The sequence below is a fragment of the Seriola dumerili genome, unplaced genomic scaffold (genome assembly GCF_002260705.1).
Source record: "Seriola dumerili isolate Sdu_G_001 unplaced genomic scaffold, Sdu_1.0 BDQW01000219.1, whole genome shotgun sequence".
In the NCBI taxonomy this organism is placed as follows: Eukaryota; Metazoa; Chordata; class Actinopteri; order Carangiformes; family Carangidae; genus Seriola; species Seriola dumerili.
The window spans coordinates 1,360,456-1,383,026 of record NW_019174474.1 but is presented as its reverse complement, the minus strand read 5'-3'; the positions used below and the strand labels follow the sequence as shown (position 1 = coordinate 1,383,026).

The 22,571-nt window shown below is 42.6% G+C and overlaps 1 protein-coding gene across 1 annotated transcript in view; it reads right to left on the bottom strand.

Moving 5' to 3' along the window:
• tln2 (talin 2) overlaps positions 1 to 22,571 on the bottom strand; it is a 79,356-nt gene that overhangs the window by 8,523 nt on the left and 48,262 nt on the right. Inside the window, exons 20-50 of the mRNA XM_022754270.1 lie at positions 21,274 to 21,440; positions 20,345 to 20,473; positions 19,025 to 19,138; positions 18,709 to 18,822; positions 18,464 to 18,598; positions 18,063 to 18,191; positions 17,856 to 17,958; positions 16,683 to 16,891; positions 16,152 to 16,271; positions 15,765 to 15,962; positions 15,074 to 15,213; positions 14,408 to 14,501; positions 13,837 to 13,926; positions 13,604 to 13,726; positions 12,855 to 12,998; positions 12,440 to 12,625; positions 12,173 to 12,313; positions 11,264 to 11,445; positions 10,488 to 10,620; positions 10,273 to 10,374; positions 9,979 to 10,149; positions 9,064 to 9,210; positions 7,397 to 7,498; positions 7,133 to 7,252; positions 6,366 to 6,512; positions 5,116 to 5,282; positions 4,555 to 4,738; positions 3,965 to 4,090; positions 2,067 to 2,183; positions 1,345 to 1,530; positions 772 to 879 (exon numbers count right to left, since the gene is read on the bottom strand). Coding sequence (XP_022609991.1) covers positions 772 to 879; positions 1,345 to 1,530; positions 2,067 to 2,183; positions 3,965 to 4,090; positions 4,555 to 4,738; positions 5,116 to 5,282; positions 6,366 to 6,512; positions 7,133 to 7,252; positions 7,397 to 7,498; positions 9,064 to 9,210; positions 9,979 to 10,149; positions 10,273 to 10,374; positions 10,488 to 10,620; positions 11,264 to 11,445; positions 12,173 to 12,313; positions 12,440 to 12,625; positions 12,855 to 12,998; positions 13,604 to 13,726; positions 13,837 to 13,926; positions 14,408 to 14,501; positions 15,074 to 15,213; positions 15,765 to 15,962; positions 16,152 to 16,271; positions 16,683 to 16,891; positions 17,856 to 17,958; positions 18,063 to 18,191; positions 18,464 to 18,598; positions 18,709 to 18,822; positions 19,025 to 19,138; positions 20,345 to 20,473; positions 21,274 to 21,440 — 4,328 coding nt within the window. The remainder of the gene's footprint in view (positions 1 to 771; positions 880 to 1,344; positions 1,531 to 2,066; positions 2,184 to 3,964; positions 4,091 to 4,554; positions 4,739 to 5,115; positions 5,283 to 6,365; positions 6,513 to 7,132; positions 7,253 to 7,396; positions 7,499 to 9,063; positions 9,211 to 9,978; positions 10,150 to 10,272; positions 10,375 to 10,487; positions 10,621 to 11,263; positions 11,446 to 12,172; positions 12,314 to 12,439; positions 12,626 to 12,854; positions 12,999 to 13,603; positions 13,727 to 13,836; positions 13,927 to 14,407; positions 14,502 to 15,073; positions 15,214 to 15,764; positions 15,963 to 16,151; positions 16,272 to 16,682; positions 16,892 to 17,855; positions 17,959 to 18,062; positions 18,192 to 18,463; positions 18,599 to 18,708; positions 18,823 to 19,024; positions 19,139 to 20,344; positions 20,474 to 21,273; positions 21,441 to 22,571) is intronic.

Below are 22,571 nucleotides of genomic sequence, written 5' to 3'. Positions count from 1 at the left end.
ATAACTGACTTGATTTGAAATTCATGCACTCCCTTCCAGTGAGTCTATTGTTGCCTCGTTATTATTATTATTTTTTTACATTTGGTTTGGTTCTGAGAAAGTTAACTAGCAAAGTAGCAACAGTATAATTTTTTCTTCTCTTTCTTTCTCTGAGACCACAAATTATAAAACATGGTACTGTTAGTGGGCAAATATCCAGATCCCATTTGCCAGAATTAACATGATGTACCTGTAACTAATTATGCAAATGAGGTGATTCATTAAGCATTAAATAGCAAACATGTAAGTGTGACTTACATGTCAACACACCTGTCTTCATACAACACATGGGGAATGTTATAATGAACTAAGGAATTTCATAAAAAATGTGTTTTGCTCATTAATATGCAAATGTATGCAACAAGCTGCTCAGAAATTAAATGTCTAAATAAACACGGATGCAGACACACAGACTGCAGACATAGAGGCAAATTTAAAAGCCTTCAGTCCTGTTATTCATGTTTAAGAATAGCAGTCATTCACAAGACTTTCTTTCCATTATCAGTTCATGGTCATGTTACAGTAAATGGAGAGTATGAGTGACAGGAAGCCAGGAGAGATTTGTCAAGCATCACAGGGTATAATCTTGTCGATAAGACCTGTGAGATTTCACATGGTAATAGTAAAGACCAGGATCCACTCATCCATAGCTAGAGACATATGCATGCACACGTACACAAGCCACCTCCATTATATATTTATTTATGACACATGCTTCTGACTCATTCTAACCTGCAGCACTTGCTCCAGAAGGTTGATGTATCCACTGGTGCACTCATAGCCGTACTGCAGGGCCCTCACCCTCAGTTCCTCCCCCACTTCTTGGTGGTGCGCTGCTTGCTGCAAGGGTGAGAAAACACATTTAAAAACAGATACAGTCATTTTTCCCAGTGGAACGCTGAAATTTAAGACAGGTCCTAATATCACAGTGAAAATGTGTTAGGTCTGGAATAGGCAACATATACTTTTACTTATGCAGATGAACTTAGTAACAATCACAAATCAAATATATAGCTAATAAAATCTCTTAATTCTTCACTAATTTGTTTGTAATGCCTCGGTTTTCAAAAGCCTACAGCCTACAACGCTCTGTCTTTCCTCTGTTTTATCTTGTTGCAGCTGCTCTACGGTCGCTGAAGGACATGCTGACTTAAAAGTGACTGAGTCACTACCAGCGGGAGCAGCCATAAAGTCCACTAGACTCTAATGTCCTATCTGCTCTCAGCAGGCTGGGCTCACATGTTCCCTGGCAGCCTGGTGCTGTCTGTGTGAGGCCTGTTCTGGCAGGGCTGTGTGGATTAGCACCTTGCAGGTAGTCAGCATATCGGAGATGGCTTTGCGGCTCAGGTTGGCAGTGGCGATCACGTCCTCCTGCTGGGCAGAGTTGCCTGCAGCCACTGCCTTGGCCGTTGCTATGGTGATGCCCTTTGTCATGCGGATGAACTCCTCGGGCGTGGTGGGCTTGTCTGGGATGTCCTTGGACTGGAACACCTGACATGATGATGAAGCGCAGACGCGGGTAGTTGGTTATAGACACGGACGGGCTCGGATACGTTAATATAGATGGGAAAATTCTCATAGAAGTGCACAGAAAGTGTAATCAGTCTAAACGGAAAATCCTGATATGGGTAGCAATTAGTAGTTAGGTAGACTGTGTTGAATTTGGCTTTGGCTGCAGCTCTTGGTAAAGCCTCCTCTCAGGCTGGGGGTCCTCTGATAAGGATTAGCAGTAAATTACAAAAAAACAAGCTCTTGAAATCTCCCTCCTGTTTCCTGCCTGCTACCCAGACCACGATAAGAACAAGAGCTGTGAGAAACCTGCAGGGGCTGAGAGGGAAGGAGGAGGAAAGGAGCTGGACAGACAATAAAGGAAAAAGAAAGAACAAAAAGCTCCCCTGTTTTGTTCAGAATAATAGACATAGATATCCCTGACCCTCTTTGGGCCAGCTTCGCAGAGAGGCTGTGTCTCATCAGTTGACTCCCAATAGACCACAGAAGAAGTGGTCCGGCCTGTCAGGCACTCTTACTGTCAGCTCCTGCTTGATGCACTCAATGGTGGCCTCCAGTGCCCTCGTCCCGCGAGTGGCTTCATCCTCCACTGCCTTCACTGTTTTTAGAAGAGACGTCACGTTGGTCACCATGACCTGTCAAATAGAAGGGAGTAATAATGAGGCTCAGACCAGGAGGTGGAGCTCTTTCTCCTCGGCTGCAAAAAATATCATATTGTAGAATAATAAAATTTTCTTCCCTCTTCACTGATTCCATTACAGTGAATAATGGTTACATGTGCTGAAGATGCTTATCAAATGAAAATTAAACAATCAGCTGCTGAAGAAGGACTGAGGGATTTATTTCAAAATGAAAAGAGGCTGATTTAGTACTGGTAATAAAATTTATGCAATGACACCTAGGATGGAAAAATACAGTTCATGGTGACACATTCTGTTCTGTCTGTGCTGCATTCAGCAAAGTGTATATTATTAGGTTTGGAATTTGAGCACCATGATTGCCAGGAGTTTGAGAGGGTCCCATTTGGAGGTCACCATATGTTGGAAGAACAAAAACAATCTGTCAACATGACCAGGTCCATGGGTGGCCCTAATTCCATTTAGATGAGAAAACATTACACACCCCAGGCAGCACTTAGACTTACATGCTGCGGTTGGGATGATAGTTGTGAGTAAAATAAATAAATTAACCGAGGAAGTTTGCAGAAGGTTTTGTAGACTAGAAAATAGGGAGGTTGACAGTTATCTGAGGCTCTATCACTGATTCAGTGCTTTGATTTTTGTTTCTCTATTGCAGTGACCGAAGCTGCAAAAAGGTTAGACACAAAACGTCTGATCTCAGGTTTTTATTCCTCGGCAGGTTGGCAGCTGTAGAAGTGGTGATGACAACCAAGAGGAAAATGAAAACTCTCACCTCTTTTGTGTATGCACAGTATGGTTCACATTCTCCCAGGCCTGTGGCAGAACCTGGAAGTTTTCTGTGATCCAGTTTTCATAAGAAAAAATGTATTCGTACACTTTCTCTGAAACTCTTATTACACTTGGTATTTTCTTTATATTTCATATATTCTCCATGTTGTAATTCTGCTACTGCTATTTGTTGCTACTTTGCACATACACCTCCTTTTGCATGTGTGTGTAGTTTGGAAGAGGAACCCTTATTGTGCTGCTTTTCACCTCTACCAAGGAGGTTATGTTTTCACACCATGTCTGTTTATTTATTCGACAGCAGGATTATGCAAAAATACTGAACTGATTTGCACCAAACATGGCGGAGGGGTGGGGACCAGGGAAGAGGCCATTACATTTTGGTGCGGATCTAGTTAAAGGGGCGGATTCAGGAATTTCTTCTTTTTTTTTTTTAAATCACTTTCCTTAACATTGCAAGATATTTTCAACATTTGTAGGAAATCATACATATTCATGGTGTTGAGATCTATGAGTTTATATAATTTTGTGCAGATGCAGATAATAATCCAGATGTGGTGGAAGAAACTGAACGACTGTTTGGCCTTCGTGGAGGTATGTGCTTGACTGACAGTTACACCACTTACAGTTCTCAGCAAAGCAGATTAGGTCTAGCTCTTTCTCTCTCTCTCTCACACATACACACACACACACACACACACACAAATGCATACACAAAATATACATCTTTGTAACGATTCCTCTCCCACATACAGATTAGACAGAAAAAGTGAATAAATACACACCCTGATAAGAATAGGTCATATCCTTCCTGTAAAACAGCCACACATTGTGCTACCAGATACAGCAGCAAAACAAAGACAGCGTTTGTGCAATACATATCTACCTGCTGTATCCTCTCGGCGAGAAAGCATCAGCTGAAAAATAAATTACAGGTACACAGCTAAACCAGATATGACAGTCGTTTGTTTGAGCGGTCTATCCTTTACCTTGGCAGCGCTCTTCAGCTGATACATGGACGGGTCGTCAGCCGGCTTCCCTGCGGCACATTTGGTGGCACCGATGAGTTCGGCCAGAGCCTTGGCCACATCACGCACCGCATTTATCAGAACCACCTGAGGAGATAGAGCTGGAATCAATATGGCACAATGGTCAGAGTATAGGTTTATCAGTCTTTCCCCGGGGAGAGGATTTAACACTGCAGCCCTTATCACTCCCACCTAGTCATGATACTTCAGACTTAGTGCAGGGCAGAGATAGAGGCATACACACAGGGGAAAGAGGAGACACAATATGTATTGGATGAAACCTCAATTACGCAGAGAATATAACGCTGGCTGTACAGACAGATAGAAGTCATTCATTGTAAATGACTGATATTAGAGAATAGTGTAATGACAAAGAATCGTAATAGCAGAACAAAGCTCTGTGCTGCTAAATTAAAAAGTAATAACTGAGCTTAGTTAAAGATTTTAATCTTTTAGAAAATTAAAGCATACAACTGTGACTACTTATGGCTGAAACATCTGTGCCTCTATTAGACATTCTGTAGTCTAAATGTGCTTTGGATTTACATCACCTGTGTCTCGGGGTCCTCAGAGCCCATGCTGGTGGCTCCTAGTTTGACCACCTCAGTGAGCTGGGTGATGGTCTTGGCTGAGGACTGGGCAGCCTGCGCCAGTCTCTCCTGGCTGGACGCGGCTCCAGCGACCAGCAGCTTGGTGTCCTCCACCAGCGCCTTGGCTGTCTTCAAGATGCTCTCCCTGAGGGACGGGACACATTGTGTCACAATCTGCTCCACAGTCACACTCAAGTACCAGCAATATGAAAGGAAGCTGTTGCTTTTCTGAACAGAATGCGTGTTTAGTACGGACAATTTTCAATTTGCATTCATTATGTGAAATGCAGCTCAATATTCTGCACTACTGGCAAACTGCTCTCTTCCTGAGTGAGTCATCAAAAGAAAAAAAAAAGCAGCTCCGGTGTTGCAGAGTAAAAACCTAGCAAATGAAATCTTGAAACCCATTAATCTATGGCCTGTTTTTAACATCATCAAATGTTGCTCTTTTTAGTGATTTGAGGTTTTCATTTAACACCGTGTCTTGCTCTGCTTCTCTTGTTTGTGGCAAGGTCATTGCACCTGTGGTCAGCAAAAGACTCTTCATTCTCAGGGTTCAGTGTTCCAGCTGAGGCGAACATGATGGTGGTGTCCAGGTCAGCGATGATGCCAGAAACAGCGCTGGCTGCTGTGATACAGGCCTGGGTGCCTTTGTTCCCCGCCTGTAGTGCTGACAGGACCAAGGACACCTGGAACATGTGAAGCACAGCATTAGATATGCAGAGAAGTCCTTCAAACATGCTGTTTTTAGAGGTGTAAAAACACCTATAAATAACCCCAGTTTCTGCATGCATTGCAAGTGTTTAATGATTAAACAGCAATTTTTCCTTTTTTATAAAATGTTGTTGTAGCGTTTATGAAGCAGGTGAGTGAGGCTGCAAATGTTTAGAGTGGAAGATCTGGACAGAGCTGGATTAAAGCAGGAAGCTGGGACTAAGAGGAGAGAGCAGGGTTAAGCATGCATTAAATCAGAGTCTGCTGCACAATCACATTAAGTCAATGAGCCTGACTCTGCAAATCACACAACTCCCTTGAAGACTGGCATCTGCCCATCCCTCATAAACAAATGGAAAGTCCTGAGAGGTTAATTTCAACAAGGCGCACGTTTCAAGTATTAACAAGCGCCACACCACAAATTATACAAGTTTGATATGTGCCCCGAACCAAATCATAGCCTCAGAGTAGAGATAAATTCTGATGTGTGAGCAGCATTGACTAGCTGCTGCCGGGGTCACAGCAGGGGGACACTAGCACTATTATTAACTGCACAGTGTGAGGGTGGTCAGGAGGGCATGCTCTCGTGACCTGCATCATTGGTACAATAATACAGTAAAGCCCCGTTTATTACCACCTAAAATAGCATATGTTAACCCTCTATTCTTTTGACTGTATACTAGTTCAAAATTAAAGCTGAGGCCATACATTAAAAAATAATGAATAATAATCAGAATATAAAGCATACCTGTTAGCAATAGTCTAGTAACATCTTCTCAAGTTTTGCAGTTGCACGCACTTATATGTTCTCAATCACTTTATTTAAATAGGAATATACTGTATATATGGCAGCAGTGCTGAGAAATGCATGAAATATTTTCATAAAAATGCTAATGCCGAGTTGATGCTGCCACCAAACTTCAAACAGCAGCGATGGCAAATTATGACAGCAAAAATAGACTCCCCTTAAAAAGTCAAAATTAAAAAAAAAAAAAAAAAAGCTTCCTTCTGCAAGAGAGTTAGAGATGCTGTACCAGTTTTCTGTCCACACAGCTTACCTTCTCTGTGACTGCGCGGGCACACTCGATGAGCTCCCTTTTGGAGAAGCTGTCAGTGGGGCTGAGCTGCAGGGCTCCAGCCTTCTGGACCAGGTAGATACAGCCATGGCCCAGCTCTTGCACCCGTGACTTTATCTGGAAACCGACCTGAAAGCATAACCAGGCATCCATCTTCTCATTTGTGTCACTGTGCTACACAACCACAATCATATCCTAAACTGGCATGTCTCTTATCCAGCCCGTGGATGAAAATGATTTGAAGCACCCTCAGAGAGGGAATGCTGGCACTACACCTTTAATTTCCAGACTGAGATTCATGGGTGGGTGGTACTTCATTATAAGCATCACTATAGGCTTTTAGACTTGTAGAGGCACAATGTCGCTATGGTAACCAGCAGGGTTTCCAGCAGCCTGTTATATACAAGGTATTGATAAGAGTTGTGTGCTTATTAGTGCAATGTTTCCACACACTGCTGGCCTCTGGACTATGCAGCAAAGCTTTAAGAAAAGAATATGTGGGGGTGGAGGGGGTGGAGGAGGTGGAGGGCTGGGGTGGGGGGGGGTTATGTTTGATCTCACACTGTCAGGAGCAGCCTCACAAATGTGTGAGTGAATATATCCGAAAGCGTTTTTGGTGTAAAATGCAGAGCTACAATAGTAACAATAGTAAAGAGATATATGGCATGATGTGTTAAATATTTCATTCAGTTCAAGTATGTAATTTTCCCCTACATCCTCTATATAGGACAGTGGGCATGGCCTCTCACCTCCTCTGGCTCTGCGGTGGCTGCGGCAAGGCGTCCTTGGTGTGAAAGCTGTCCATAGTCCACTGTCACCTGAGAGGCAAGGCCACCGAGCTCTTCAGGGCAAGTTACCGACTTGGTCATCTGACGACAGAGAGAACATACATCATCAGCAGAAGCAGATTAATGTTTCTCCAGCCCTACTGGCAAATATTGTCATTGTAGATTGGAAAAGTAATGGAAAACACACAGTCAGGCATGGATATCCCAGCACATTAGTGCACTTACCATCTCCTGTGCAGTGATGGCGATGGCCTTGGAGAACTTTACCATGGTGGTCTGGTAGTCCACAAAGGAGCCCTCAGGTTCAGGGGGTGTTCCTTCATCCAGCTGTGAAGATCAACCATTTAGTGCTTTCTCTATTTCAGGGTTTACAATACAATACATTTCTACATTAGGGCTTTACACAAGGTACTACTAGGTGAGACAATTGTTTTTGTTTGGTACCATTTCATAATAAGGCTTACTATTCCTACTATACAACTATTCCACTGTTTTTAATAGTGATCTGACAGCTCTGTTAAACCTTTGGTAAGAATCTGTGAATTTTGGCGTAATCCACATTGTGGATAATCAATTCATAATCATTTCTTCATTCTGTATTATATTATAAATGCATTTTAGATATTAGTATGAAGATATCAAAAATGCTAAATATAAGGAGCTTTTGGTTCGCTAGGTTGTCAGCGCACAATGAAGTGAAGGATTACCTTGGTCGATCATCTGCTTATTTCTCTTGCTTTGTTTTTTGATGCAGGTTCCATAAAGGAACCATCCCACTGACTTTCTGATCCCCCTAAGACGGCTTTAGACCAAATTACAGCCCAACCATTAAATCAGTCTTTTTATACATAGATAAGTATTATCATATATATTGACCGATAAGTAACAAGAAATTGCAGTATAGACATGCCAAAGATATTTTATGTTTGAGTTATTTGTAAACAGTGTCTCTATTATATAGTTGTAAAATAGTAGTATAGTTGTAGTATAGTTATTCTTTAATAAACAAATTTAAGAAATCTTTAGCAGTATCAGTATTGGCCTCCAAAATCCAGTATCAGTCGAGCTTAACATTGAAATTTAGTACATTTATGACTGCAACCCTGATGGATGTTGCTAATAAATACATATTGAGATCTAGATATCTCTACATATTGAGGATTTTTCCACATTACAATAAATGCAGTTGCATATTTTAGTCATTAATAAACAGCTGCCCTCCAAAGTTAGGGTGATTAATTTAAGAAGCAGCTACAAAGATAAATCAAGTTGTGCTGGCAACACTAAAACTGAACACATACCATTTGGTAACCCGAGTTCTTTTTATTGTACAGTATAACTTGTTAATTGATGTATAATTTGTTAACAATTAAAAAGCTATTAGTGAGAACATATAGACCTTTTATGTATGCGTTCTTGTTCTAAAGTGTTTCCACTTTATATATGCTAATGGAGTTTTAATGATGGTCGCCTTCCTACATTTAAACTGAGGGTAAAATAAAACATTTAAAAAAACTCTAGAGGAAAAGTAAAACTAAAGGATGAAATCTGTGCCAAGTGCATACGTCTGAGTATGTGCAGATCATCGTCAATTATTAACCGTGCTGTCAACACACTGACATATCCCCCAGCAGGATGAGTGACAGCCAACATCACCAGTGGGCTATGGATTTAAACTTGTCATATATTGGACTAATGAGAGTCACTGACAAGGACACACTCTCAGCAGACCCACTGTGGAGCTACTCTTGCAGGGAATACTCATTTTGTCTTCAGACAAATAAGAAAGGGAATAAGTGTCAACCTGAAATCCATTTAAACTACCTGAGCAGACTTCTCACGAGATGGTATCATCACACATGAAAATGCAACACAAACCCACTTGTACTCACCCGGCCCATGGCCTCAGCGATGGACTCCACCATGCCCCCGACCATGCCTCCCTCACTGGCCGCCTCATTCAAAGTCACCATAATGTCGTCCACTGCTTCCTTCATGAGCTGGGCTGCTTCAGAGATGGCATCGTGGGTGTGGGACGCCTGGGGACACAGTCAGCTGATTAACATTCCTGTGACACTGTCTTGGTCTAGCCAGAAGGAAATTTATCAGCTTGACCACAGTGTCAGAGCTTCAGAGTGTCCCTACAGCTGGTAAGTACTCAGCATCTCACTAGAGGACACTTCACCAGGCTGGATTCTTGCTGTCGTTAGAACTTCTACCGCTTGCTTTTCTAATAATTCAAATTTGAATATCAAAATTTAACAAAGTTGACATGTTATACAACGGTAATATGAAATATATTGGAATGTAGTTAAGCAGTATCAATAAAAATAAGAGAATTATACAGGGCAGGGGCAATTTTATTACACAAAAGAAATTCCTCCAATGTAATTTTATTATTTTGTGATGCTGAGTTTGAGCAACAGCACAATCAACTGAGAACAGAGTCAGAAATTGTGCGGTGAATGGGTGTTTTAAAAAATGATCACTAAAATCTTAAAAATCCATTCTAACACTAATAGAGAGCCATAAAAGCTAGTGAGAACTCATGTAGCTTTGTTCAGTATGAGAAGAACAAATGACTTATGGCTGAGAGAGGAACATATAATAGAGAATTACAGAAACTGAGGCAGAAGGGAACTCTTCATGCTCAGCAGTAAAGAATGGCTTGAATCTCTTTAAAAAAAAAAAAAGCTCTATCTTGGAAAAACATGACTGATTTGATCTGCTCATTAAAATCTAGCGAACTATCACAGATCACCCTTGAAATAATGGTCATGCTGGCTACACATAGCATAACATAGTACCTTTGGATTTCCTCCGCCTTCCTTGGCAGCATAGAGCATCTGTAAGGCAGACTCAGACAGGGTCTTGGTCTGGTCCAGGATGGTCATCTGCTGCTGGTGGTCGTGGAGCTTCGAGGCCAGGCCAACCGATGCCACAATGAGGGGATCGAAGTAACTGGCCAGCTGGGTCACCTGGGAGAACAAGTTTAAGAGAGCTGTCTGAGGAAGGATAGGCTCACAAGACACAAAACAGAGAGAATGGATTTTTCTTTCTAAATCCAGAGGGGATGAAGGGATATATGATCAGACCAGCACCTTGTGTCCTAGTTGGGCAGCTTCGCCTCGGGCTGCGGTGGAGACAGGATCAATCAGATGCCCAATCTCCTGCACAGAGGATGTCAGCTGCTCCTGGAGCGCCTGGTGAGTTACAAAGGGAGAGAATTACGGTATAAGTCACAACAGAAAGACTACAGATCCCATTAAGTTCTCTCTCTCAGACAAGACAGAGCTGATGGGGTACTTGAACTCACTTCCATGGAGATATCATCTCTGCAGGGCAGAGTCTGACCAACAGCGGCTAGGGAAGCTTGCTCAATGTCCCGGATACACTTATTGATGTTATCAATGGAGTAATCACACTCCCTCTGTCCTGGTGCCTTGTCCCTATGACCAGAAATATTGAACAATTAAAATATATATTTCTATATTTTTTTTGCAAATGAATATACAGTATAAACATGACTAATACAAAAATCATGGCACAACAGTAAGCATATTTGACAGTTAACATTTTCGCAACATAGCTTTAGTGTTAGATAAGAAAGTTGATACCAACATCAAATCTTTACAGTAAGTATAAAGCTATAGAGCAATTAGTTAGCTTAGTATAAAGAATGGAAGCAGGGGAAAACAGGTGGTCTGGCTCTGCCAGTCTTTATGTTAAGTCTAGCTAATCAGCTGTTGCCTTTTCTAAGCCTTAGCTGCTATGAGAATAGTGTAGTTTATGCATATGATTGGAGGATGATGATGAAGATAGAAGCGAGTGGGGCACTCACGTGTTTCAGATCCACTGTAGCAAGGCTCATCATCTCATCACTGTTCTATAGTTTTCACTAATCTATTAAAAGGCAGCGGGAATCACGGCAGCTGCAAACTAATGTGGCAATTTATTGCTTAGCTGAATAGATATCAAAGAATAAGCCATTCAGCAAATTTTTTTCCTCCAACTGTGAGCAAACCGTTACAAACTTTGATTCAGGATAATCCTGCAGAGACAGATTAGGTCGTGGGTGGGATTAATACAAACCTAATGGAGGTGATGAGGCTCTTGATGGAGTCAGAAACCGTCCTGGAGTGGCCAGCTAGTATGGACCAGGTGGGAGGATCTTTGGGGTTGAGGACCAGTGAGCGGGCCGTTTCTAAAAGGTAAGTGGAGCTATCGAGCATGGAACGGGCTGAATACACAATAGGCTCCTGTGCTGCTGAGCCCTGTGAAAATGAAAAGATTAGTGCAGGTGAAACAACAACCCAGGTAACAGCTCAACAACGAAGAGGTGGCCACATTGGTATGACAGAGTTGTTAATATTCCTTGACTACCTTGGGGAGATCAAAGGTGCGATCAAAGGGAGGGATGAGATTAGAAAGGCAGCTTTACACAGATGCAGGAAGAAACACCTTCAGTCTTTATGATCCGAGCCAAAGCCTCCCTCGACAATTAGATTAACAAGCTGAAGATTAGAGCAGCTGTGCTGAGAGAGAGTGCCGTTAAACACTGCCCTCCAACAGATTACAGCCATAAAGCTTTTAGAGGACTGTGCGAGAACTGTTCCGCTCAGATTGAAAAATAAAAATCCATCTTTCTTCTTGAGTCTTTTCAAGACATCAAAAGAAAAGGGAAAATTGAACCTCAATCCAATTCCGCCCCATGTTTGCTGTACAAACCTTTTTGTGTTGGATCATATAAGAGTGCCTGTTTCAAGGGGGTTGAGTGCACAAGTCACAAACATAGTCATTAAATCTTTCTGAAGAGTGGCTTCAAGATCCTCTGTAGGATGAGTGGAAGAAATTTACAAATGGGATGTTTCTGAGAACAGAGGACATCATGAAAGACTGCCATTCATTCTCATTCAGTTCAGTCATTAGCAACTGTGGAAAAATTGAAAAAAGAACATTTTAAATGGGGCATTACAAAAAGTCATTAAAATGGATGAATACCTCATTGCTGATCTGAGCCGGGATGCTCGCAAACTCAGGGTTGCTGGCAAAGGTTGAGAGGTTTTCTACAGCCTCAAGGAGAGGGGTTGTAGCAACACGGCACCTGTTTCTGTTCTCCTCAGAAAAATCCCCATCTAAGGCCTGAAACCAGACAACGCCATTTGAATATGTGTCCATTTTGACTGTATTTTTGTAAGTGAATGAATTATACACACATCGACAGCTTCTCACTCGACGAAAAAATTCTGTAACGAATTTACACTCAACGTTTTGATCAGTTGGGGAGTTGACCTTGATGGTTTTGACGAGGTTGGCTGTGGTGTTGGCCACCTCTTTGGCTGACTGCACAAACTGTCTCCTAGCCACAGGGTTGGAGGTCTTAGAGGAAGCCAGGCGGCAGGCGTTACAGAGAGCTGAGGTGTGTTTTGCTACAATTGTTGCTGCGGACAAGACCTGACAAACAGATAAACACGGTCAAACAAGAAGCGGAGCTGTATAAAATGAGGCATTCTGGTGAGGTGTGCAGAGTGAATTATTTACAACATTCGGGTCGATTTTTACGTTTTCAAACTTAATGAGCCATTTAATTCAAGTTACAAAAGATCTATATACCCAAGTGCAGTCCCCGTATGCTGGGGAACCGTTCTGTAATATTTTGCCGCCTCAGATTGGACCGTCTTACCTGTGAGGGGCTGCTGGCTGGGTCCACTAAGTTCTGACAAGCCATCTGTATAGCCTGGTGGGCTCTTGCAAACTGGATGGGATCCACCAGCCCCTCGTGGCCTGACTGACTATTGGGATCAGACACACCTACAAGATAAGACGCCTACAGGGCAGAAAAACAGAAAGGCAGTTGTATTAATGCATCAGTTTGCCACTAGACAGGTCTTTTATTGTCCTCCAAGACTACATTTGTTGTCACAGATAAGCTAACACTCAAACACGCAGTCCACATTCTCTGACATACATACACAAGTGCACGAATACCTGAATAGATACACACATGGATTCATATTGTATACATGATGCATAACAGGGGAGCTCTCTGAGAGAAGATAAGCAGTGGGAACAAAGGATTTGTCAGGGTGTGCCCTTTTCCAGACAAGGCAGCTGAATCTTGCGTGGAGGTGAGGATGTTGTTTTACAGCTTCAGGGTCGGGAGTCTGTAAAACCTCCACTGAAACCTGACTCACCCTGCCTCACAGCCAAGATTCATAAATGGCATAAATGGTATAAATACCAAGATTCATAATTGGTATAAATACCATTTATGAATCATTTCCACCTTGTCAGGATGGATTTGAATTTTCTTATCATGTATTGATATATTGCCCTTCAAAAAAAAAAACACTTTGCTTTCCTCACTGAAATGTGACATGATAAATACTGGGCAGATTTGGATTGCAAAAAAGGAAAGGAAGTTGATTTCACCTGTCCTGCAGCCTCCGTCAGCCCACACAGTGCTTTGGACGCCACGCCCACGCTCTCCCCGAAGGCTACTACATCACCTGTCTTACAGTGCTGAGAAATGCCTGCCATTGACTCTCCGAGGACCTGAGGCGTTTGGAAATGGAGGAAACATGTGAGAAATTAGAGCTTCAGCTGACTACTATGTAACATATCTCTGAATCTATACAGTATGATATTATTTTAAAAGCCTGTACCTTTGAGTTTTCCATGACACTCTCAATGCAGTCAAAGTAGGAAAGTTCATTGACAGGCTCGTTGGGATTATCTAGGAGCCCTCTGACCGCCTGTGCACAGAAAGAGATGGTAATAACTACGATAGACACACCACTGAACAATTCTACTATCATACCCTCACACTTTCATTAGCTATTTAAATGTAAATCAAGCTAATTGTAACATATAGCCATTGTAAATCATGATAACCAACGCTTTTAAATGCACAGCATCATTGTTATTTTCAGTTACTTGAGTATAAGTGATAAGTGAATGTAGTCTTCAGTACGCAAAATGCTCTTGTTCAACCAGGATCACTAACGCAGTCACTGTTATTCTGAATTTAATGTCCATCTACAATGAACCTCTCCGTGAGAGTAAACAAATGCAAAATAGATGGAAGGCAAGAGTGAAAAAAATGCACTTAGATTTGCTGACGAAAAACCAACAGTACAGGCATGCACAGGCAACATAAAACAGGCCTGAAGAGAAGGAGAGGTGTGTGTGTGTGTGTGTGTGTGTGTGTGGTACAGTGTATGTGAGGATGACTACCTCCAACTCCCTCAAGGCGTTGTCACACTCCTTTTGTCCTGCTGCTTGCTGAGTACAGAGCGTGATCAGCTGGTTAATACTCTCTGTCACCGCCCTGGAACACACAAGGCAGCCACACAGGCTTTTTAGCTCTCACATGTGTCCTCTGCATGCATGCACAGCCTGGATGCACTCACACTCACTCACACATGCTTTTAGCCTCCCCTATTCAAGCATGGCACTGCTGGCCTCTCACTGCGATAGGCTAACACAGCAGACTGGAGTGCCGAGATTGTCTTGAGTTTGTGTTCAGCCTTGCTGAGCACAGACAGGCTCTATCCAAGGCTTCCATCTTCCTAATTAGACAGTGAGAAGTCAGTCAGGCCCAAAGCCCTGTGGGACCAGCTGCTTGGCTTCTCTCCACCAGGGGGAGGATATGCACTCCCTCCAGCAACGCTGAACAGACAGAGCTTTAGGAGTGGCATACAGATGCAACGGGGAGACGTTTCGTGACATTTAAGTATAGAATCTTAATTTTTCACAACTTCCCACAGGCTTGGATCTGGAACCGGATTCATATTTAGGACGGAATGGTTCAGTTTACTAGCAAATACTGTAAGAGCTTAATTGCAAACAAATGAGGAGAATATCAGATACATATCAGGTGCTATCCGCATCTCATCGCACCTTGCTGCCACAGCTAGAAGATTCTTAGCATTGGCTGCACCTGGATCCACAGAGAGAGACTTGGCAGCCAGCAGCAGCTTACTGGACGCCATGGAGATGTTCTTCAGATTACCAATTACTTGGATCTGGTCATCCTTGCTCTGCAGGGGAAGAAAAAAGAAAAATGCAGGTGATTTTTTTTAGATGGATTCAAAGCTGTATTGAATATAGCCAAAATATACACAGTATTTATTGTATTCACCAACATCTGTTCAGAGACAAAACATCGCAAAGAATGTTCTTAATGTGTCCCTACAACCTATATCCTCCCTCAGCAGGCGTCTTTGAGCCTGATTAAAGCTCGGGTGTCATGCTACATCAACTCCAATCCCAGACGATCTTTCCAAATTAATGAGCAAAATAGCTTGAACAAGAACATCACAAGATCTCATTACTTCTGACTATGTTAGTACTCTTGGGGACAATCATGTGCCTAAGTGAATTAGATGAAAAGGTCTAATTACCAAATGGCTTAAATAGCTAAGGTGCTAAAGTGCCACAAAAATATGAGCTCGATCACTCAGTATTTAAGTCTTGCCTGTCCACTGAAGTGTTTGGACACTTTGCTCCACGTGTAAAATAGCGGTGGCAGTAGATTATCACTGAACTGTTTCAGTGGAGGGTGGAGGGGCTGCATGATCATGGAACCTACTTGGGTGTGTCCTGCCATCTCAATGCCGGCATCCAGGAACTCATCAAAGTCTTGGCTGAACTTCCCCGAGGCCGCAGCCAGCTGGCTGCTTGTTCCACGAGAGGAGTGGACGACCTCGCCTGCAGAGTGGTTGAGTTCAGCTGCCGTGTGGTTCAGATCAGTCTGGGCCTCCTGGAATGTCTTACTGCAGGGAGGGAGCTTCAAAGACGAGACACACATTAGCCGTACCGGAGAATATCAAAAATCAAGTCAAATGGGAATGGCCCTGTTCAGTTATGGGGTGATATCTGAATGTACTTTTACGTACGTACTTTTAGAGATGTTTGTGTCAATACACAAACACAAAATGCCAACAAATCCCAGAGTAAAAGCTTGAGCGGGACTTACAATGTCCACCAGCAGCTTCTTGCTGGCCTCTCCAATGCTCCTGAGGGCCATGTCAACATCCTTCTGGCCTGGCAGGCAATTCACACAATTATTCAGGGAGTGTGACACTGCTTTGGCCACCTGAAACACAGCACAACGCTCCGTCAATGGATTGCCATTACTCATCCTAACAATGTGCTAAACAATACGAAGTCCCAGAGCAGCACTATAAGGGGAAAAACACCTCAAATGCAAATTGGGCTCACAGCGGCGCACGGTAATCCGTGTCACTAATTTATGCTGCTGCCACAGATATATGCCAAACAATATGTTTATCCACTGAAGAGCTGCCGGAGAATGAGCAGTTTTACTCTGGCACTCCTGAGAGAGGAATACCAGGCGAGAGCAGAGAGAAAATAGCAACGCTTAGAGGGGATGATTGCTATGGAAAGAAGAAACATTTACAAATCAGTAGAGGAGAGAGATGGAACAATGTGATCGCTCCATGAATAGCACTGTCTCTGGGGTATATATTACTGGGAGATATGCTACCTGTGCCAGTCTCTGCTGACTCTCAGCATCTCCAGGATGAACCAGGGCCTGATGGGCCTCATGGATCAACATGGCCGAGCCCTCCATGACACACTGGGCTGAGTCGAGCATTGCGGCCGCAGCCTGCGGCTCCTTGGTGCTGGCTGCCACGCCTCTGGCTGCTTGGGCCAATGTCCTCAAAGCCTGTGCTGTTTCTCTGGCAGCCACACCTGCAAACGGACCAGCCACACATTGAAATGACAATGAATACTTTCTATCAGGGGGACAAATCATGCAGCAAACCAAATATATATCAGTATAATAACACATGTAACACAGACTATCCACTGTAGTGTCTATGTTCACTTTCTCCTGTGCTGTACCTTTTAATGTAGTGAGAGTAAGTAACCATGTTTCTGCAGAAATTGAAACTGACATTGTACTTAACACATTCATTTCAGCCTCATTACTTTTGCTTTGCAGCAGTCTGTTTAAGCAATACAAATCCAGAGGTATGTGTATTAGCTGTCTTTACTCTAATTGTAATTGCATTGTGAAATCAGCTGGTGGGGGCTAGCTACACACCACACACTACACACACTGAGAACAAACTGCGATACTGAAATGTCCTCATTGTTTAAATAAATGAGTTAATATAATAAAGATGGCCTCACACGGGAGGTGCTCTTAACTTATTATACATACCGAGAAAAGAAGCAGCAAATTGCATCAAATTGCATTAACTAGCCAAGTGGAGCCATTTGCTGATGGAATGGTAAATCTAGTGAAAATAAATTAATGAGTAGCGAGCAGCACCCCTGAGCCACAGCATGAAGTGCAGCATGGGAGAATTCATTGTTAGAAATGTTATTCTCTATCTGTCTTCATCTCTCCTCCCCTGAGATCTTCAATTGAGCCAGAATTGATGGAAAAACAGCCGAGGCATGTCAGATCCAAAGGTCTCACTTTAGGGCAACAGTAATAGCACAAATAAAGGAGTCATAATATTACCTTCTCTATCCTCACACCTCCCACTTTGGCCCAGGAGATACTTTCACAATAAAAGTTACAGTCAGCAGTCTATACATATTTATTATATCCATGCACCCCTTCGGGCAATGTAACCAATTTAGACGGAAAATAAATTATTTAACTAAATAACTACTTATGCTGTGTGGAGTAAACTTCTCTTACCTGTATAATGTTCATTGCCTTGTGCAGCACATGTTAGCAGCTGGGCCATGGAGGAGCCCACAGCCTTAGATGTACTTCCCAAATCCTGAGCACACTTCTCCAGCTGCATGAGTGACAGAACACACAAATATAATTTGATTCATAGTTATGATGTGAACAGTATAATGTTTCACTTGAACTTCCCAGTGGATTTTGCTATGTACTGACCGTTTCCCCAGGAAGAGGCTTGAGTTGGCCTTCAATGACAGACATCTTGGCATCCTGAAGCTCACTCTTGAGGGTCTGCACTGTTTTGAGGGCTGAGTCGATCTCCAGAGGGCCACATGCTTCATGGGCCTTCAAACAACACACACACGCACGCACGCACACACACACACACACACACACACACACATTAGTGTTCCTCACATGCATGCATCCATCCATCCATTATACAGAGCAGACAGGATGCAATCTTATCTACAGTGCCTGGTATCTCTAAATGAGATCAAGGATCAGGGCTCACCTAAGTGCAGCCTTACATCCAACAACATTTCACACGCAAGGAAGAAATTTCCTGCATCAGTGAGATGAATCCTGCTATCTCTGCCAGTGTTGTGTATAGATACCTTCTGGGTGGCAGTCCTGAGCTCTGCCAGGCAGGTAGCCAGGTTCTTGGCACACTGGCCAAGTTGCATAGCAGCAGCCTGGTCAGCCACCGTCGGAACTGCTGACTTTGCAGACGTCACCATCTTACTTCCAGGCTGAGGGATGGTGACAGAAAAACAACAACGAATTAATCAGCAGTTGTTTGTGTGTGTATCTGATGATGGAGTTTGACAGTTGCTGGCTGCGTTATGATGTAAGGACTGACCTGTAAGAAGCTCTGGCTGGCCATGATGAGGGTGAGCTGGGCCCCCAGCTCCTCAGGCTGGGCCTGGCTGCTCCTCATGCCCTGCACCAACTGGGGAATGGTATCTGCTACTGCCTGCATTTAAACATACCTAGAATGTATGCTTCATATATACATCATCCTGTTTGAAAGAGAAATGTGTGGCCAAGACTACCAAAACATACATATTTTATGCCAATAAGTATTATAAGATTTGAGATTTCCAGTACATTATTTGACAGTGTTTTTTAAATACACATGTAAAAAGAGGAAATAAGAAAAGAGTACGTGATCATACTTTGCAGCTGTGTACTAGCTGTTGGTGTGAGACAGTGTTCTTGTTGGAAGCTGCAGCATTTTGGGCAGCTGCGATGGTCTGAGTAGCAGCAGCCGCCGCCTGCTTTGCAGCTATCTGTTCAGAAGATACAAATGGAAATCATTTAGGCTAAACTAAGAGAGTGGCGTCTGGCTAACATTTATTTTTGCTCTGTGCACTGTTATGCTGTCATGTTCTGCACTCAGAGTTCTAATCAAACTAAGAGGGGTCACAAACAAAAATGTTTCGTAAGAAGAGGAAATGGGGTGGGATTGCACTGCTCAGTCTTTATTTCATGAGATGATCAGCAATGCTTTCCCTTTGCTGTGTTCCCAAAACTAAAGCACTAAGAATATACTGCTTAGCTCATATTAATTCATAGGCACAACACCAGCTTTGAAGCGGTGACAATTTGACAAGAGAAAGAAAGATATTCCTTGTTGAGTGGATGAGGAGGCGAGGATGAAAAAAGAAACATGGAATAGATGATATCATTATACTGATAATAAAAAAAATAAAAAAAGACTGAGCTGCATGTAGAACTGGTACAATAGGTAAAGATTGACATTTTCTATCTATGGAATAGCCATATCTATATTTTCAAAGTTCTGCACAGAATACTGTATTTGCTTCTAAAAAATGACAGTGAGAAAACAGGTAAGATTAATGGGGTCTCAAGGGGCCTAAATGTGTCTGTGATAATTGCTACATGCACACTTGCAAATTCATGACACTTTGGTCTTCACTGGCTCACATGCTTCCCTGATGGAGGCGACCATTAGCACCATTACTGTGACCATCTGACGCAAGGAGGCGGACTGAGATATATGTCTGATAGCAGGCTGATCCCAGCCGTGGGTAATGCACAGTTTATGTGCCTGGGAAATTGGTCATTGGTTGCTCTGGAGCAGAGAGGGGTTGGTCATTAGGGGCAAACTGATACCAAGGGCTACACACAGATCTTTAAAGGCAGATAGTTCATTCACAGCACTAATGGGATTTATAGCTCATTCCTACAGGAAAGAAAAATAACACAGGCAAATACTAATAGGCCATATTTGTACAAATGACTGCTGAAGCATGTCATTATTTGAATTCTGGTATGCGTTTCCTTCTTCTTAATGTCTAAACTCTCCATTTATTTATATTGCATTTCTACTATGTTTATACTACATGACAAAATGTGGGAAAGAGATGTTTTTGCATGACATCTTTGCTGGTAAGGAGACTCAAGTAGGAGGGTTGTGTTTAGATCAAGGTCAGACAACACAAATATGAGAACAGTTGACTCCTATGACTCACCTCCAGCCTGTTGACCAGTTTTTTCTTTATTGCATTCTGAGCTGCAGCATTAGTGGCAACACGGAGGCCCTCAGCTGCCTCTCTGAGCCTCTGCTGCTGGTCCTCATTCTCTGGGTAGGCAGCCGCCCCCTGAGGGCGCAGAAACGCACAGTATCACACACATCCACACATAGATGCAGATGCGCGCGCACATACGCGCACACGCACACACACACACACACACACACACACACACACACACACACACACGACGATGACACATACATACAATATGTAACAATAGCTATCAGATCACAGCAATGAAAGTTTAACAACTCTGGTTATACACATTGCACAATAGATGCAAAGAGGCATTTAGCTCTGTCTGCTTTATGACAGTTTCCAAGGAAACCGTCAGTGCCAGATTCCCACTTCCTCTTTGATAATGGCAGTGATGTGGTGATTAATGTGTCACAGATCAAAAACATCTAACGAGCCATAAGCAGCGATTCACTTGCTTGGTTATTTCACACTGATAATCTCCTCCTCGTCAGTGCCAGGGGCTTATTAAGAGCCACTGATGCTGCACCCTTTCATTTTGGATGTGAAATGATGCTGGTAGTTAGTGCTCACAGTAATGCCAAAATGTGTATTCTATCAAATGAAAGCAATTCAGTTCGGTTCATCTTTCAACACTGCGTTCAAAGCAGCATTAGACATGCAACAAAGCAGTGCTGATAGAAAAACTGAATAAAATTGCCCAATATCAAGAGTTGTGGGTCAGACGAATTATTTGCAATGCGGTTAAATTAATGAGAAATTGTTCTTTTACATGAATTTGGAATTAAGACCTAAGTAAACTACAACAAAGCAATGTAATAATGACATTAGCAAATAATCAGTCATATTTACTGCATTACATTGAGAGAGTAAACCTGTTACACTCTTACCTTCGCAGCCTCCACCATCCGAGCTGTGGCATCAGCCAGGAGTTTGGCTGCAGCCAGAAGTTTCTTGGAGTTGTCAACATCCACTTCCGCCTCCGCATCAGATCTCATGGCAGTGACCAGGTCAGAGGTGGCTTGGGCCAACACCCTGGCCTGACGCACCATCTCACCTGTTCACACACACAAATATACAGCTAGTAAACAGATGAAAACAGAAAGTACACACAAACATCACTATCACCAACTAAGACTGCAGCACAGTGTGCTAAAAAATCTGATTTGGCGTGGCTGATTTGTTTTAGTTTTTCAGTGAGGACTAACTGTCTGTTGCACAGATTGTTGTAGATTTGTATCCCTTTTGACAGGCAGAACTTTGAAAGTTGTCGCCATCCGTTTAACCATCAGAATCGCAGAAGCGTTTTTTGTGACAAAATCATCCTTAAACAAAGTGACACAAACATCTGCACACGCTGTCAAATTAGTGTCAGGTCAGTGATGGATTAGTGTGTCTGCACCCTAAACACATTCTTACATTTCAACTGCCAGTAGCGCCTCAATTCTAGTGATGTATGGGCATCAAAGGTGTGTGTGAAATTAATAAAATCCTTTATCAGATAGCTTTTCATTTCATTCATTCATTCATTATCCATACCGCTTATCCTTATAACAATGGGTGAGGGGGAGGGTACACCCTGGACAGGTCACCAGTCTATCACAGGGCACCAAGTCACCAATTAACCTGCATGTCTTTGGTTTATGGGAGGAGGCCGGAGATAAAATAACCAATGGGAATGTCTATTTGTCTAATCCATTTAATTAAAATGCAAAAAAAAAAAAAATCAAGACACATCATTTAATTGAATCGAAAATCATGCACATCCAGTACTGAGTTAAAATAGTCTTTGCTGATTTGCAACATTGTGCACAATGGCCCAATACAAGCGATTATTATTCCAGTAGAAACAGCTGACAGTATGATCGTAGTGCCCACCAATGGTGCATCAGTACGAAATTTCTGTGTTCTAGTCTTGGGAGTCGCATCGTTGTTTTCACCTTCATGTACTCTTCAAGCTGAAGGTTTCTAGTGAGTCATTCTCTCTTGCACAAATGAAAGTCTTCAGAATATATGTACCATCTCCCCACACACCTGCTATAAAAAGCCTGTGTTTCCCAAACACCCACCTACAGCTTGAAATAACTCACCCAGAGAAGTCTATGAAGTCTTTTTTTTCTGTTTGATTTATTGAAGAAAAAAGTTTGTCCTTCCAAAAATGCCCAGGTCATGTGTTTCCTTTTAAGTT